The following is an 18784-nucleotide window of genomic DNA, read 5'->3' on the forward strand; positions in this document are numbered from 1 at the left end:
TTATACGGGTCGCTAAAAGCTGAATTGGCATGACACAAGCTGAATTAAATGTAAAAAGCTTTGAAAATAGAAACACAATTAGTTGCACGCCCCTTACCACTCTTTTGAAGCCAAAAAACACTGACTTTCAATATAAAATGCAGATTGTCTTTTTCATCGCAGATTTTTTTTGTATGTCTGCGTTTTGAAAATGCATATTTCTGAAAGCTATTGCGACCCCATGTTTTGTGAAATCTTCGAAAAAGAACAGGAATTTTGCATTATTATCAACAGCATATGCTATACGGTGGGGGGAAAAGTATTTGATCCCCTGCTGATTTTCTACGTTTGCCCACTGACAAAGAAATGATCAGTCTATAATTTGAATGGTAGTTTTATTTGAACAGTGAGAGACAGAACAACAACAAAAATATCTAGAAAAACGCATGTCAAAAATGTTATAAATTGATAAGCATTTTAATGAGGGAAATAAGTATTTGACCCCTCTGCAAAACATGACTTAGTAATTGATGGCAAAACCCTTGTTGGCAATCAGAGGTCAGACGTTTCTTGTAGTTGGCCACCAGGTTTGCACACATCTCAGGAGGGATTTTGTCCCACTCCTCTTTGCAGATCTTCTCCAAGTCATTAAGGTTTCGAGGCTGACATTTGGCAACTCGAACCTTCAGCTCCCTCCACAGATTTTCTATAGGATTAAGGTCTGGAGACTGGCTAGGCCACTCCAGGACCTTAATGTGCTTCTTCTTGAGCCACTCTTTTGTTGCCTTGGCCGTGTGTTTTGGGTCATTGTCATGCTGGAATACCCATCCACGACCCATTTTCAATGACCTGGCTGAGGGAAGGAGGTTCTCACCCAAGATTTGACGGTACATGGCCCCCCGTCCATCGCCCTTTGATGCGGTGAAGTTGTCCTGTCCCCTTAGCAGAAAAACACCCCCAAAGCATAATGTTTCCACCTCCATGTTTGACGGTGGAGATGGTGTTCTTGGGGTCATAGGCAGCATTCCTCCTCCTCAAAACACAGCGAGTTTAGTTGATGTCAAAGAGCTCCATTTTGGTCTCATCTGACCACAACACTTTCACCCAGTTGTCCTCTGAGTCATTCAGATGTTCATCGGCAAACTTCATACGGGCATGTATATGTATTCTTGAGCAGGGGGACCTGGCGGGCGCTGCAGGATTTCAGTCCTTCACGGCGTAGTGTGTTACCAGTTGTTTTCTTGGTGACTATGGTCCCAGCTGCCTTGAGATCATTGACAAGATCCTCCTGTGTAGTTCTGGGCTAATTCCTCACCGTTCTCATGATCATTGCGACTCCACGAGGTGAGATCTTGCATGGAGCCCCAGGCCGAGGGATATTGACAGTTCTTTTGTGTTTCTTCCATTTGCGAATAATCGCAACAAATGTTGTCACCTTCTCACCAAGCTGCTTGGCGATGGTCTTGTAGCCCATTCCAGCCTTGTGTAGGTCTACAATCTTGTCCCTGACATCCTTGGAGAGCTCTTTGGTCTTGGCCATGGTGGAGAGTTTGGAATCTGATTGATTGATTGCTTCTGTGGACAGGTCTTTTTTACAGGTAACAAGCTGCGGTTAGGAGCACTCCCTTTAAGAGTGTGCTCCTAATCTCAGCTCGTTACATGTATAAAAGACACCTGGGAGCCAGAAATCTTTCTGATTGAGAGGGTGTAAAATACTTATTTCCCTCATTAAAATGCAAATCAATTTATAACATTTTTTACATGCGTTTTTCTGGATATTTTTGTTGTTATTCTGTGTCTCACTGTTCAAATAAACCTACCATTAAAATTAGAGACTGATCCTTTCTTTGTCAGTGGGCAAATGTACAAAATCAGCAGGGGATCAAATACTTTTTCTCCCCCACTGTATATGAAAATACTAGATCTCATGTCTCAAAATCTATATCTTACATCCATATTGTTTTATGTCCTGTGGATCGAGAAGAAATATGAGTTAGGCAGCCTTCATTCTGTCACAGCATCCAGCCTAGTCGACATGATACTGTGCAATATTCCTTACTTTTGAGCACTTTTTTTTGCTGGCCTTGATTTTGTCGGCCTGATTTTGGACATCCTACAAGGTAAGAACTCCAATAACTTTTGAACGTATTATCATAGAAACATGAGGTTTGGACCATTTGGTTTTCTCAGAGGATTATCTACACAATAATATCGTTGGACAAAATATGCATTTTTAATTTGACATTTTAATTACATTCGGAAAGTATTCAGACCCCTTCACTTTTAATGCATTTTGTTACTTTACAGCCTTATTCTAAAATTGATTATCAAAAAAAATTTCCCTCATCAATCTACACACAATACCCCATAATGACAAAGCGAAAACAGGTTTTTAGACATTTTTGCAAATGTATTAAAAATAAAAAACCGAAATGCCTTATTTATGTAAGTATTCAGACTCTTTGCTATGAGACTTGAAATTTGAGCTCAGCTGCATCCTGTTTCCATTGATCATCCTTGAGATGTTTCTATTACTTGATTGTTGTCCACCTGTGTTAAATTTAATTGGTTGGAAATGATTTGGGAAGGCACACACCTGTCAATGTAAGGTCCCACAATTGATAGAGTGTCAAGAGCAAAAACCAAGCCATGAGGTCAAAGGAATTGTCCTTAGAGCTCCGAGACAGGAATGTGTCGAGGCACAGTTCTGGTGAACAGTACCATCAAATTTCTGTAGCATTGAAGGTCCCCAAGAACACTGTGGCCTCCATCATTCTTAAATGGAAGAAGTTTGGTACCACCAAGACTCTTCCTAGAGCTGGCTGCCTGGCCAAACTGAGCAATCGTGGGAGAAGGGCCTTGGTCAGGGAGGTGACCAAGAACCCGATGGTCACTCTGACAGAGCTCCAGAGTTCCTCTGTGGAGATGGGAGACCCTTCCAGAAGGACAACCATCTCTGCAGCACTCCACCAATCAGGCCTTTATGATAGTGGCCAGACGGAAGCCTCAGTAAGAGGCACATGACAGCACGCTTGGAGTTTGCTAGAAGGCACCTAAAAGACTCTCAGGCCAAAAGGGGACTAAAGGACTCAGACAATGAGAAATAAGATTCTTTGGTCTGATGAAACCATGATTGAACACTTTGGCCTGAATGCCAAGCCTCATGTCTGGAGGAAACCTGGCACCATCCCTACAGTGAAGCGTGGTGGTGGCAGAATCATGCTGTGGGTATGTTTTTCAGAGGCAGATACTGGGAGACTGTGCCGTTCATCTTTCCCTCTATCCTGACTAAAGTGCAGAGAGATTCTTAATGAAAACCTGCTCCAGAACGTTCAGGACCTCAGACTGGGGCGAAGGTTCGCCTTCCAACTGGGCAATGACCCTAAGCACACAGCCAAGACAACGCAGGAGTGGCTTTGGGACAAGTCTCTGAATGTCCTTGAGTGGCCCAGCCAGAGCCCGGACTTGAACCCGATCTAACATCTCTGGAGAGACCTGAAAATAGCTGTGCAGCCACTATCCCCATCCTACCTGACAGAGCTTAAGAGGATCTGCAGAGAAGAATGGGAGAAAGTCCCCAAATACAGATGGTAAGCTTGTAGCATCATACCCAAGAAGACTCAAGGCTGTAATCGCTGCCAAAGGTGCTTCAACAAAGTACTGAGTAAAGGGTCTGAATACCTATGTAAATGTGATATTTCCGTTTTTTAAAATTTGTAATACATTTGCAAAAAAAAAAATTTAATCATTTTTTTCTCTGTCATTATGGGGTATTTTGTGTCGATGGTGGGGGGGGGATATTTAATCCATTTTAGAATAAGGCTGTAACGTAACAAAATGTGGGAAAAGTAAAGGGGTCTGAATACTTTCCAAATGCACTGTATGTCAACTTCACCATATTGCCACACACATTCAGACAAAGTAGTCTTGATTGGTTCTGCCTCAGACTGGTTTTGTGTGTTTGTTCAGTAGCAGTGTGTTTATAACTGGCGCCAATAGCATCTGTGTAGATATTGTGATTGATTGTGTGTGTTCCCCAGGTCTGGACCCCAGTCAGTTCCGGGCCCAGCAGCAGGCGCAGAGAGAGGAGGAGGGAGATGGCTTCCTAGGAGCTCCGGTCCAACTCACTGATGAGGAGAAATATAAAGACTGTGAACGCTTCACATTCACCTGCCCTCTCTGTACCACCGATAACGTCTATGACAATGTGTTTGAGGGAGCGGTACGTACACGCACGTGCGCACGCACACACATTTGATATGCTATAGTATGCTATAGTCTTTCATGTCTTATTTTTAGACAGGACTGACTCATACACACAGTCTGTCTTCATTGACATAGTTTACACTCCTGCACTTAAAGGCTCTCCTAAACCCCTATACACACACTCCATCTCGATCTCTCTGTGTCTTTTGTGCTTTTTCTCTCTCTCACTCACTCACTCTCACACATCACACTCCTACCCACCTACTACAGCCATTCCTGGAACCGAGGTCACTGGAAAAGGGAGGGGGTGTGTGTGTGTGTGTGTGTGTTTTCTTATCACTCAGTAATGAGTTAGACGGACACAGCTTTCTCTTGTCGCAGAGAAACTCTTGAAGCTGACACTTTCCCCTTCGTTTGTCCTCCCATGGTTCTGACATCACACACACTGATAAGGTGGTACGTTAATTAGTTGTAACATGGTCTAACAACTCAGGCGGGCCTTGACTTGAGTTACAGGGGGAGTGACGGAAAGAGGCCAGGGAGATTGAAAGGGGGTGGCAAGAGAGGAGAAGAGCTGGAGGGAATGGGAAAGACAGACGGGGGAGAGGATGAGAACATCAAATAGAGCGAGGTAGACGGCTGTTATCAAAACCAGAGAAGAGAAGAAGCAGTGAGCGAGATAGGGAAAGAAGGAAAATCAATTGATGTTCTCTAGTCATCTCCTGAGGACGAAAACCCAACTTCAAACTTTTGCTGTATGTGTACGCCCGGCTGTCCTGCCATCCGTCTGTCAGTCCAACTCCCCATCCACCACTTCTGTAAAAGCAGGGAAACCCTGTAGGAATACCACTACCACTGTCTGGATGTACCACTGTCTGGATGTACCACTGTGTGGAAATGTGTGTATCAGTGCAATAAATGCATAGCCCTGTTGAGACATTCCCCAGTCCTGTCACTGACTAATTGAGAACATTGTTTAGGCCTTAGCAGATAGGAAGTAGTTAGCTACTAGTTGAGGAATTTCCATTGTGTTAGCAGTCCAGGTTGGTGCCTATGAAAGCCTGTTCTGACAGGTGAATGAGTGGGGAGATTGGCTGGAGCTTGGGAGTCTGCAGGCTGGGGAGATTGGCTGGGGGTCTGCAGGCTGGGGAGATTGGCTGGGGGTCTGCAGGCTGGGGAGATTGGCTGGGGGTCTACTTGATCTGCCTATATGTGGTGCTGCATGATTCCTACAGTCCTGCGTTCTCCACTTCTAAACCTGGAGAGCAGGCTTTTACTGGTCCTGTGTGTGTGTGCCAGCGCTGTGCTGACGAAGTCCCACCCTGTTTGTGTGTAGGGTACGATGGTGGAGGCGGCGATGCTGCGATGCTGCAACCCGACCTGTGGGGGGCGTCCTCTGGACTACCCCACACACATCAGCAACAAGCTGCTATTGGACATCCGCAAGCACATCAGGAAATACTACAGCGTGAGTACCAACCGGGGTGTGTAAGAGGGGGGAGAGGTGTGTGTGTGTGTGTGTGTGTGTGTGGTTTATTGCAGGCAGTTTTGTCCTGCTCAGATTTACTATTTATTCCTAATCTCTACTGAATGCCGAACACTGGCCTTTCCCTCTGCTACACACACCCCTCGCCCTTCTGCATTACTGCAAATGGAGTTTTCTTTCAGGCTTTAGTGCTTTCCTGGAATACACTACACTGTACTCACTGTAGTAATCAGGCTCTGACTGGAGCTTGTATTTGGATATCTTTCGTTGGAGAAATAGTGTGGAGGGCTTTTAGAACTGTTCTGGAACTCTCTGTATTGGTTTTAGAACTGTTCTGGAACTCTCTGTATTGGTTTTAGAACTGTTCTGGAACTCTCTGTATTGGTTTTAGAACTGTTCTGGAACTCTCTGTATTGGTTTTAGAACTGTTCTGGAACTCTCTGTATTGGTTTTAGAACTGTTCTGGAACTCTCTGTATTGGTTTTAGAACTGTTCTGGAACTCTCTGTATTGGTTTTAGAACTGTTCTGGAACTCTCTGTATTGGTTTTAGAACTTTTTGTTTAGTAGAACTTGTATGTTTTCTAGAACTAGCGCTGATGCTGTCTTCAGGATTGTGGAATGCAGTGGAATATTGGAGTGGCGTTGCCTGCTAGTCTTTTAGATTGAGCATTGTGTGGAGGTAGGGGAGGGGGTGTTACTCTCCCACAGTGCTGAGCAGAAATCAATTAGTGGGGCGAATGTGCCCCCAAAAAACACGCACATACACTCTCTCTCTCTCAGGGAACGAGGCCCTCGCCCCCTTTGTAATGTGTGAAACAGCTGCTGCCACTGAATACTAACACCACACACACACACTCTAGGAACACACGTGTGTATAAACACACAGAGGGGGCGATGAAGAGTGGTAATTAAGGATTTCTTTCAGACGAAGGGAGAGCTCAAATGGAGCTGTTTGTCTGGCCAGATAGACTGAAAGCCCTGGCCTGCACCTCTGTGCGCGTGTTCCTACAGAGATGTTAACCCCCCCCCCTGCTATTATCAATAAACCTGCTCTGCTAGACTGGCCAAACACTGATCCCTCTCTCTTCTGCCTCTTCCTCTCCATCAATCTTCCTCTCCATCTATCTTTCTCGCTCCCCCCCCGAGTGTCGTTGGTTCATTTTGTCATTCCGACCCCCCTCTTATTTACCCCTTTCAAACACCCGTTGCCATGGCGTTTAACAAATTATTGCAATTACTCTCGTCATGTGGGTCACCCCTGGAAACTGGCTGAGGGAGGGAATAAATAGAGAAGAAGGTGATAATCCTATTTTGAACAAAAGGTCAAATTGCTGAATGGAGCCGCTTTGATTAAGCGGAGGATGTACAAAGTGGACTGGTTTCAGCTCTATTCAGAGAGTGAGAGGTGATTTCGGTGTGTGTGTGTGTGTGTGTGTGTGTGTGTGTGTGTGTGTGTGTGTGTGTGTGCCTGGTTGCGTGCTTTGTCTACAAAAGTGGACTGGTTTCAGACCTATTCAACTCTAGAGCTGGCAGGATTGATTACCTTACAAGCTAGAACCTCTGTCTCTTCTCTCTCTCTAGTCCTTTTATCCTGAGAACCACCAGTCAAAATAGTGTGTATGTGCGCGCGCCAGGTTGATTCCTGTGTGTTGAGTTCCACTGGTCTGAGATCACTGTGTGAAACAGTAACCCTCCACAAAGTCAACTATCTGCCTCATTATCACACCCTGGACGGAGGGAGAAAAAGCGGGAGAGAGTTGGACAGAGGACGAAAGGGGAGCGTGTTAGAAAAGTGTGAGAGGAGAGAGAAAATGGGATGAGGTACAAATAGGAGGAGAACAGAAAGAAGGAGAACAGAAAGAAGGAGAGAGGACTAGGGATGGAGAGGGAGGGAGTGTAGGCTAGTTTCTGTGTCTTGTCTCACTGCAGTTTAATCTGTTTAGTTAAATGGTGTGGAAGTCATCTGACGGCTGGATTCAGTGTGTCAGGTAGCGACTGCTGTAATTATGTCATTATCAGCCCCCCCCATCTCCTTCTTGCTCTCTCTCTGGCTTAATGTTTTTCTCTCTTTCTCTCCTCTTGCTCAGTTTCACTCAAAGACCCACAGGACTTTATCAGTTAATATACCCTTTCTCATGTGTGTGTTCGCATGCATCTCCAGCCCATGGGAACAGTGCTGTGTGTTTAGGCTTGTGTCCTCAGGAGACTCTGGGATCAGACAGTCAGGCAATAACATCCCTAATGAACACACACAGCATCCCGCCAATCGCCTATAAACGAAAACCAAACACACACATATGTCCCAATTCAATTACAATCTCCCAGAGTTCACAGCATTACCCACAACCCCCAGGGCCAGAGACGTTATCTAAACATTGCCAACCGCCACAGACACGAGGATCATGGGACATTAAACTGCTCTGTTGGCTCTGATAATATTCACCACAATTCTGTGTGTGTGTGTGTGTGTGTGGTTACAACCAGGTTAATGAGATTGATAACAGTACAATAGACCCTTCAGTTTATCTGTCTACTCTATGATTGTTATTGATACAGGGGAAAAGAGACCTCCATATTTCCTCCTTTTCTCTGTGGCCTAGTATATCTGGGAGAGTTATGGGGTGAAGGGTGCATAAGGGGTGTGTGGCTCACCCTTAGACTGCTCAACTGGGACGTTGTGTGTGGGAGGATTTGGTATGTGAGGTGGTAGGACAGGTGCAGTATGTAGTAAGGGGTTGGATGTCTTGGGAACTGTTATTAGTTGGGTAATAACCCCAACACAAAAGGGCAGGCCAGGGAGATATAGGGTATTAGATTAGGGATGAGGAGGAGGGGAACAGAGGGAGTAGGGTCTGCACCTGTCCAAGGCCACTGACTCACCCCAGGGGTCCTAACCACCTGCTGCCCTCTGCTTTGCCTGTCTGAAAAGGGAAGGACCCCCAGGCTCAAGCAGATGTGCCTTATTCACATGGAGGGGTTGTCTTGGAAAATTCCAGAATATACAATTTAGGGAGGAGGCAGAGAGAAGACGGGAGAAAGTTAATCTATGTGTATTTAGGCAGATAATTATGTAATTGTTTCCAGCAAGTTAGCCTCGTTTTTTTTTTTTTTAAGTTTCCTTGATATGAATACAATGTTGTATAATCATTTTATTTCCTCTGCTTCTCTCTGTCTCTCTGTCTGTCTCTGTCCCCCTCTCACACCATCTCTCTTCACCCCCAATCCCTCTTCACTCCCATCACTCTCTCCTCTCTCTCTGTCTCCCTCTCTCCATGTCAGGGTTGGTTGGTGTGTGAGGACCAGGCCTGTCAGAACCGGACTAGGAGGCTGCCTATCTCCTTCTCCAGATCTGGACCCATCTGTCCTGCCTGCACCCGCTCTACACTCAAACCAGAGGTAACAGATACACACTAACACACCGCACACACATACACCCACAAGCATGAACACACCACACACATATAATCCACTTGCATAAACACACTGGATGTGTACACACACCCACACACTCACTGTATTGATGTTGGATGGTTTGTCCAGGTGATGGTGCTGTAGAGCCATTTTAAAAGCTACTGAGCTCTCGTTCTCTTATCTCATCCTCTTTTCTCATCCCCTTCTCTTCTTGTCCCCTCCTCGTCTCAGCTCTCCTCCTCTTCGCATGTCGCGTCCTCTCCTCTCGTCCTCTCCTCTCGTCTATTCACATGGTCTAAATTCTCTTCTCACTCACCCTCTCACATTTCCTTGTTTTTGCTCTCCTTTTTATTTACCTCCCCTCCATATTTCTCCTCTTTCACCCTCCCTCCCTCCCTCCCTCCCTCCCTCCCACCCTGTCCTTGCCTCAACTGTTGTGTTCATACTTTAATGAGATTCTTACACAGGCCTTCCCCACACACACACACACTTGTAATTCTTGTTGAAGTACAACATACATACACTGATAAGGGTATCCTCTGTTCTCTACACAGGCCTCTTACGGCCTTGAGTGTGTGTCTGTAGGAGGGTACTGGTAGTTTTAAACTGTCTCCTTTATGAAGACCAGGTTAGCCTGAAGGGTAGATGTTTTTCTTTCTGTGTTTCTCTGCCTTCACTTGATCTGACGTCTCTTTCCCTCTCATTTTATCCCTGACGTTTCAATGTATTTTTCTCCTGTAGTTCTCTCCCTTTTTCCTCTCTTTTTCACTCCCTCTCCACTTTCTTCCTCCTTCCCTACAAGCTTCCTCTTTCTCTCTCTCTCTCGATCCTCCCCCTCTTTCTCTCCCCAAGCTCCCTTTCCCCTCTTCCTCCCTCTTCTCTCTCCCCCTTCTTCCCCCTCTTTCTCCCCCCCTCATCCTCTTTCCCTCCCCTTCTCTCTCTCCCTCTATCTCTCTCTAGCAGTGTGTAGGGTTGTGTGGCGACAGGTTGAAACCCAAAAGGCCAATTTGTCTTGTCACCACGGCCACTTAGGCGTCCTTCTCTGTGCCTGAGGGCCCTGCCACTTTAAACTGCTGGCTGAATAAAACATTTAACTCACCCCTCTACCCTTAACCCACCTCTTCTCTCCTCCGCTCCCTCCATCCCTCCTATTCTCCCCTGCTCCCTCCATTCCTCCTTCAGCCTTCCTCCCTTTCGCTCCTCGCCCACTCACTCCCACCTTTTTGTTCTCTCCCTCTTTCTCCCCTCTTGTACTTTCATTCCTCCCTCCTTTTCTCGTTCTCTATCTCATTATCCGTCACCCCCTCTTTCTCCCCTTTGCCTCCACCCTTCTCCTTTATCATCTTATCCCTCTATCCTCTTCTTACTCTTCGTTCCACAGCCTCGTTCCTGTCTCTGTCAGTGATGTGTTTTCTGCTTGCTCTCTCTCCCACTCCTGCTACCTCCCTCTCTCCCCTTCTCATATTCCCTCCCTTTCCCCCCCTTATGTCTCTCTCGCACCCTACTCTCTTCCTCACTCTCTGATCTCCATGTAATAGAGGAGTAATAGCCACTCTTGTTGATTGGTTAGTAATTTGAGGGAGTTATGCACAGGTGCAATTTGTAATATTTTCAGTAAATTAAATTTCTCTTTCTCTCTCCCTCTTTAACAATCTCCCCCTCCCTTGCTTTCGTTTTGTATCTGATGCGCTGTTTCTCTCTCTCTCATTTTCTGTTTCTCTATCGCTTCTTTTTTCCCTTTCGTTTTCAGTTTAGCCAATGCGCTCAGTCCCCTCCCACTCTTTTTCTCTGTCCCTCTCTTCTCTCCCTCTCCTCCTCCCTCTTTCTTCCTCTCTCTCTTCCTCCCTCCCTCTTCCTCCCTCCCTGTCTTTCTCCCTATCTATCTTTCTCTCCCTGCTTCCCTCCCTGTCTTTCTCCCTCAGTTTTATTGATGTACGTTCAGGCGCCCATTAAAGCTCTTTTTTCCTCTCTAGTGGAAATTGCAGCATGTTAATTTTCACACAAATTACGGCAATAGCAGGTATCTCTATTTGATACATTATAGCTGGAGCAATCAGAGATAATTGAGTGCCTTTCAGAGGGAGACGGCTGCATTCACTCCCGGCTCAAAGCCGCCCCATTATCGCCTAATCGCTCTTTAAACACTGAAATTCACCGAACAAAAATTCTTGTCATAATTTCGCTTAAGTGTATTTGGAAATCACAGGGCCTTTGAGCGAGGATAATTGAAATCAAATCCCTTTCACTGAAGCTGACATTTCTACATTTCCCCCCAATTGAAATTAATTTCAAAAATTGAGCATGAATATCTTCAAATAGCAGGCAATTATGCCTTGTGAATGGGGAGAAATTACCCATTGGTGCAGGGCTGCGCTAGCGAGCGGGAGCGCCAGTTAAATGTCTTTGTTTCCTGCCGTGTTTGGCTAGTAAAGATTTACATATATTGACTCATTATGGAGGCTTGTGAAGCCGATCGCTGGGAGGACTCAACCCAACGCTACAACGTCTGAGTTAAACCCTATCAGATATCACAACGCACAGCTACACAGTGATTTCTCTCTCCTCTCTCTCGCAGCTACAGTGGGGTGTGTGTGGTGTGTGTTTAAGGGGTCAACTGGATCTGCAGGTTAGCAGTGTCTAGGTGGAATATACACTGAGTGTACAAAACATTAGCAACACCTTCCTAATATTGAGTTGCACACCCTTTTGCCCTCAGGGGCATGGATTCTACAAGGTGTCGAAAGCCCATGTTGACTCCAATGTTTCCCACAGTTGTGTCAAGTTGGCTGGATGTCCTTTGGGTGGTGGACCATTCTTGTTACACATGGGAAACTGTTGAGCATGAAAAACCCAGCCAGTGCACCTGGCACCCACTACCATCTACCAGTCTGTTGTCTTGCCAATTCACCCTCTGGAGGGCACACAAACACAATGCCTCAAGGCTTAAAAATCATTCTTTAACCTGACACTGACTGAAGTGGATTTAACAAGTGATATCAATAAGGGATCATTTCTTTCACCTGGTCAGTCTATGTCATGAAAAGAGCAGGTGTGCTTAATGTTTGTACACTCAGTGTATGGCATGGAACCTTGAGATGTAGCTCCAGTGTTTATGGATTAGTACTAGTGATGGCTGACTGTGCCATATTTACTGTATGAATCTCATACTGAGCAGGAGACTGTCACAGTTACACACTTATTTTGTCATGTAGCATGCAGTTATCCATGTAGTCATTGACCTCTCAGTACCTGTCTGAATAGAATACTAATTGTAGTGGGGGGGCATTTTACCGTGTTCAGTTTGTGTAGGCTTTTGTGGTCTGTTTTAGACTGTTGGCTGTGGTTTAGCTATTTAGACCCATTTTGTATGCTATCTCCCCCTTTTTCTCTCCCTTTCATCCTCTTTCACTCTTCACTCCCCCTCTTTGCTCTCCCACAATTGTTTCTCCCCCTGTTCTCTCTCTCTCTCTCTCTCCCCTTGTTTCTCTCCCTCTCAGCCCATACTTTACAGGTTCACTTGCATGAGAAAGGGAAGTGCACCTACTATATGGGTGTGTGTGCAGATTGAGTGAGGGGGGTAGTTAGCGAGGTTGTGTGTGGAGGGGGGGGGGGGGGGTTGTTCGCTCCCTAGAGAGGCAATTTCACAGCTGGTTTGCTCTTTGGGCAGCCAGGCTGAAAATGCAGCAGATTTGTGGTGCAAATTGAAATGGTGTCAGTACAAGAACAAAGCACTGAGCCGAATGACGAGGCGTTTGTGCGTGTGTGGTTGTGTGTGCTCTAAATTCAATAACGACCTGTAACACCTTTAGCCACGCCTCTTCGACACCTGTCAGTCAAGTCCAGTGCGACTTTGTGTGTATGGCTAGTTTGTGTGAGAGGGGAAGTGTGTGTGCTCAGCTCTGTGTTGGCAACGGTAACCAAGGATCCATTATGGGATTCATGGTTAGTTATTCACCAGGCAGTGCATCGTGGGTCAACAGCTGTGTGTCTCGCATGGCCATAGATGACCATTACATACATACGTACATACATTCATTCATACGTACATACATTCATTCGTACATACATACATACATACATACATACATACATACATACATACATACATACATACATACATACATACATACATACATACATACATACATACATACATACATCTTATCCAAATACATTTAAACTCAGTTTTTCACAATTCCTGACATTTAATCCTAGTAAAAATGCCCTGTTTTAGGTCAGTTAGATCACCACTTTATTTGAAGAATGTGAAATGTCAGATTAATAGTAGAGAGAATGATTTACTTCAGCTTTTATTTCTTTCATCACATTCCCAGTGGGTCAGAAGTTTACATACACTCAATTAGTATTTGGTAGCATTGCCTTTAAATTGTTTAACTTGGGTCAAACGTTTCGGGTTGCCTTCCACAAGCTTCCCACAATAACTTTGAAAGTCTGCTTGGGGTCATTGTCCATTTGGAAGACCCATTTGCGACCAAGCTTTAAATTCCTGACTGATGTCTTGAGATGTTGCTTCAATATATCCACATCATTTTCCTCCCTCATGATGCCATCTATTTTGTGAAGTGCACCAGTCCCTCCTGCAGCAAAGCACCCCCACAACATGATGCTGCCACCCCCGTGCTTCACGGTTGGGATGGTGTTCTTCGGCTTGCAATCCTCCCCCTTTTTCTCCAAACATAATGATGGTCATTATGGCCAAACAGTTCTATTTTTTGTTTCATCAGACCAGAGAACGTTTGTCCAAAAAGTTTGATCTTTGTCCCCATGTGCAGTTGCAAACCGTAGTCTGGCATTGTATGGCGATTTTGGAGCAGTGGCTTCTTCCTTTGTTGAGCGGCCTTTCAGGTTATGTCGATATAGGACTCGTTTTACTGTGGATATAGATACATTTGTACCCGTTTCCTCCAGCATCTTCACAAGGTCCTTTGCTGCTGTTCTGGGATTGATTTGCACTTTTCGCACCAAAGTACGTTCATCTCTAGGAGACAGAACGCGTCTCCTTCCTGAGAGGTATGACGGCTGCATGGTCCCATGGTGTTTATACTTGCATACTATTGTTTGTACAGATGAACATGGTATCTTCAGGCCTTTGGAAATTGCTCCCAAGGATGAACTAGACTTGTGGAGGTCTACAAAAAAAAATTCTGGGGTCTTGGCTGATTTCTTTTCATTTTCCAATGATGTCAAGCAAAGAGGCACTGAGTTTGAAGGTACGCCTTGAAATGCCTCCACAGGTACATGCATCCACAACTCCAATTGACAAAAATAATGTCAATTAGCCTATCAGAAGCTTCTAAAGCCAATGGCCTTCCCTGTAGCTCAGTTGGTAGAGCATGGTGTTTGCAACGCCAGGGTTGTGGGTTCGATTCCCACGGGGGGCCAGCACAGAGAAAAAAAAAAAAAAATGTATGAAATTGTATGAAATGTATGCATTCACTACTGTAAGTCGCTCTGGATAAGAGCGTCTGCTAAATGACTAAAATGTAAAATGTAAATGTACGTCATTTTCTGGAATTTTCCAGGCTGTTTAAAGGCACAGTCAACTTAGTGTATGTAAACTTTTGACCCACTGGTATTGTGATGCAGTGAATTATAAGTGAAATAATCTGTCTGTAAACAATTGTTAGAAAAATTACTTGTCCTAACTGACTTGCCAAAACTATAGTTTGTTAACAATAAATTTGTGGAGTGGTTGAAAAAACTAGTTTTAATGACTCCAACCTAAGTGTATGTAAACCTCCGACTTCAATTGTACAAAAGTTTGGGGTCACTTAGAAATGTCCTTGTTTTTGAAAGAAAATCCAAATTTGTCTGTTTAAAATAGCATCAAATTGATCAGAAATACAGTGTAGACATTGTTAATGTTGTAAATGACTATTGTAGCTGGAAACGGCAGATTTTTAATGGATTGTCTATATAGGCGTATAGAAGCCCATTATCAGCAACCATCACTCCTGTGTTCCAATGGCACGTTGTGTTAGCTAATCCAAGTTTATAATTTTAAAAGGCTAATTGATCATTAGAAAACCCTTTTGCAATTATGGTAGCGCAGCTGAAAAATAGTTATAATTAAAGATGCAATAAAACTGTCCTTCTTTAGACTAGTTGAGAATCGAGAGCATCGGCGTTTGTGGGTTTGATTACAGACTCAAAATGGCCTGAAACAAAGCACTTTCTTCTGAAACTCGTCAGTCTATTCTTGTTCTGAGAGATGATGGCTATTCCATGCGAGAAATTGCCAAGAAACTGAAGATCTCGTACAACGCTGTGTGCGACTCCCTTCACAGAACAGCGCAAACTGGCTCTAACCAGAATAGAAAGAGGAGTGGGAGGCCCCGGTGCACAATTGAGCAAGAGGACAAGTACATTGTGTCTAGTTTGAGAAACAGACTAGGGGTCGACCGATTATGATTTTTCAACACCGTTACCGATTATTGGAGGACCCCCAAAAAAAAGCCGATACCGATTAATCGGACGATTTTTATATTTATTTATTTGTAATAATGACAATTACAACAATACTGAATGAACACATTTATTTTAACTTAATATAATACATCAATAAAATCAATTTAGCCTCAAATGAATAATGAAACCTGTTCAATTTGGTTTAAATAGTGCAAAAACAAAGTGTTGGAGAAGAAAGTAGAAGTGCATTATGTGCCAGGTAAAAAAGCTAACGTTTAAGTTCCTTGCTCAGAACATGAGAACATATGAAAGCTGGTGGTTCCTTTTAACATGAGTCTTCAATATTCCCAGGTAAGAAGTTTTAGGTTGTGGTTATTATAGGACTATTTCTCTCTATACCATTTGTATTTCATATACCTTTGACTATTGGATATTCTTATAGGCACTATAGTATTTCCAGTGTAACAGTATACCTTCCGTCCCTCTACTCGCCCCTACCTGGGCTCGAACCAGGGACACATCGACCACCGCCACCCTCGAAGCATCGTTATCCATCGCTCCACAAAAACCGCGGCCCTTGCCGAGCAAGGGGAAAAACTACTTCAAGGTCTCAGAGCGTCACTGATTGAAACACTATTAGTGCGCACCCCGCTAACTAGCTAGCCATTTCACATTACACCAGCCTAATCTCGGGAGTTGATAGGCTTGAAGTCATAAACAGCTCAATGCTTGAAGCACAGCGAAGCGCTGCTGGCAAATGCAGGAAAGTGCTGTTTGAATGAATGAATCAGTCAGACTGCTCTATCAAATATCAAATCATAGACTTAATTATAACATAATAACACACAGAAATACGAGCCTTAGGTCATTAATATGAAAACAAAACATTTATTCTTTCAGTGAAATACAGAATCGTTACGTATTTTATCTAACGGGTGGCATCCCTAAGTGTAAATATTACTGTTACATTGCACAACCTTCAATGTTATGTCATAATTATGTACAATTCTGGCAAATTAATTACGGTCTTTCTTAGGAAGAAATGGTCTTCACACAGTTCGCAACAAGCCAGGCGGCCCGAACTGCTGCATATACCCTGACTCTGCTTGCAAGAGAAGTGACACATTTTCCCTAGTTAAATGAAATTCATGTTAGCAGGCAATATTAACTAAATATGCAGGTTTAAAAATATATACTTTTGTATTGATTTTAAAGAAAGGCATTGGTGTTTATGGTTAGGTACACATTGATGCAACGACCGTGCTTTTTTTTCGCGAATGCGCTTGTTAAATCATCACCCATTTGGCAAAGTAGGCTGTGATTCGATGAGAAATGAACAGGCACCGCATTGATTATATGCAATGCAAGACAAGCTAGATAAACTAGTACTATCATTAACCATGTGTAGTTAACTAGTGATTATGTTAAGATTGATTGTTTTTTTGTAAGAAGTTTAATGCTAGCTAGCAACTTATCTTGGCCCTTTGCTGCACTCGCGTAACAGGTAGTCAGCCTGCCACGCAGTCTCTTTTTGGAGGGCAATGTAATCGACCACAATCGGTGTCCAAAAATGCAGATTACCGATTGTTATGAAAACTTGAAATCGGCCCTGATTAATTGGTCGACCTCTAAAACAGACGCCTCACAAGTCCTCATCTGGCAGTTTAATTAAATAGTACCCACAAAACACCAGTCTCAACGTCAACAGTGAAGAGGCGACTCCGGGATGCTGGCCTTCTAGGCAGAGTTGCAAAGAAAAAGCCATATCTCAGACTGGCAAATAAAATAAAAGATTAAGATGGGCAAAAGAACACAGACACTGGACAGAGGAACTCTGCCTAGAAGGCCAGCATCCCCGGAGTCGCCTCTTCACAGAGACTGGTGTTTTGCGGGTACTATTTAATGAATCTGCCAGTTGAGGACTTGTGAGGCGTCTGTTTCTCAAACTCGACACTCTAATATACTTTTCCTCTTGCTCAGTTGTGCACCGGGGCCTCCCACTCTTTCTATTCTGGTTAGAGCCAATTTGCGCTGTTCTGTGAATTGAGTCGCACACAGCGTTGTACGAGATCTTCAGTTTCTTGGCAATTTCTCACATGGAATAGCCTTCATTTCTCAGAACAAGAATAGACTGACGCGTTTCAGAAGAAAGTTCTTTGTTTCTGGCCATTTTGAGCCTGTAATCGAACCCACAAAAGCTGATGCTCCAGATACTCAACTAGTCTAAAGGCCAGTTTTATTGCTTCTTTAATCAGAACTACAGTTTTCAGCTCTGCTAACATAATTGCAAAACGGTTTTCTCATGATCAATTAGCCTTTTTAAAACGATAAATTTGGATTAGCTAACACAACGTGCCATTGGAACACAGGAGTGATGGTTGCTGATAATGGGCCTCTGTACACCTATGTAGATATTCTAGAAAAAATCTGACATTTCCAGTTACAGTAGTCATTTACAACATTAACAATGTCTACACTGTATTTCTGATCAATTTGATGTTATTTTAATGGACAAGAAATGTGTTCTTTTTTTATATTTATACAAGGAAATGTCTAAGTGACCCCAAACTTTTGAATGGTAGTGTACATACATACACACACACTTGTTAAACACTACACACACTCATTCATAGACATTGAAAACACAATCCATACGTGGACACAGGCATTACGGATGCTAACACTGTCATATATGCATCATAATACTAACATACTACATACCCCTGATGCTAGTTATGGGCGTGTCCTGTAGTTGAATGTAACAGTCAGTGTAATTAGCGTTGTCATAATGGCCTCATGCAGAAAAATGTCTAATCACATTGACGGAGGCTGTTGTTCAGCTGCCTCTCCTCTCTCTCAAAAACCTTATCACAACAAACTATCAGCCAGGTGATTTACACATGATCAGATCTCTTTCCCTCTCTCTTCTCTCTGTCATTTCCCTCTCTACCTCCTCTCTCTCTCTCTCTCTCTCTCTCTCTCTCTTCTCTCTCTCTCTCTCTCTCTCTCTCTCTCACCCATTACCTCATTATCTCAGCCTCTCTCTCTCTCAGGCGTGTGACTAGAGTTAATTGTTGCTGAAATTAACAAACCAAACTACGGCTTTATTGGTCATGCTCCCTGAGAGGAGGATGGCGAGATGTATAAATAGATGAGAGATGGAAATAGGAGGATCAGGGATGTGAGAGCATCGTCCGAGAATGTGGGAGGAAAGTGAAAGAGGTGGAGGAGGAGACAGTATATCTCCCATAAGTGTTCAATTGGGTTGAGTT

At 43.9% G+C, this 18784-nt stretch overlaps 1 protein-coding gene across 2 annotated transcripts in view; it reads left to right on the forward strand.

The window, feature by feature from the left end:
* Positions 1-18784, forward strand: part of pola1 (polymerase (DNA directed), alpha 1) — a 108062-nt gene that overhangs the window by 72176 nt on the left and 17102 nt on the right. For both annotated transcript variants that reach the window (XM_014157251.3, XM_014157252.3), the window contains 3 exons: positions 4020-4201; positions 5522-5653; positions 8952-9068. In XM_014157251.3, coding sequence (XP_014012726.3) covers positions 4020-4201; positions 5522-5653; positions 8952-9068 — 431 coding nt within the window. The remainder of the gene's footprint in view (positions 1-4019; positions 4202-5521; positions 5654-8951; positions 9069-18784) is intronic.

The sequence above is a fragment of the Salmo salar genome, chromosome 19 (assembly GCF_965601325.2).
Source record: "Salmo salar chromosome 19, fSalSal1, whole genome shotgun sequence".
Classification (NCBI taxonomy): domain Eukaryota; kingdom Metazoa; phylum Chordata; class Actinopteri; order Salmoniformes; family Salmonidae; genus Salmo; species Salmo salar.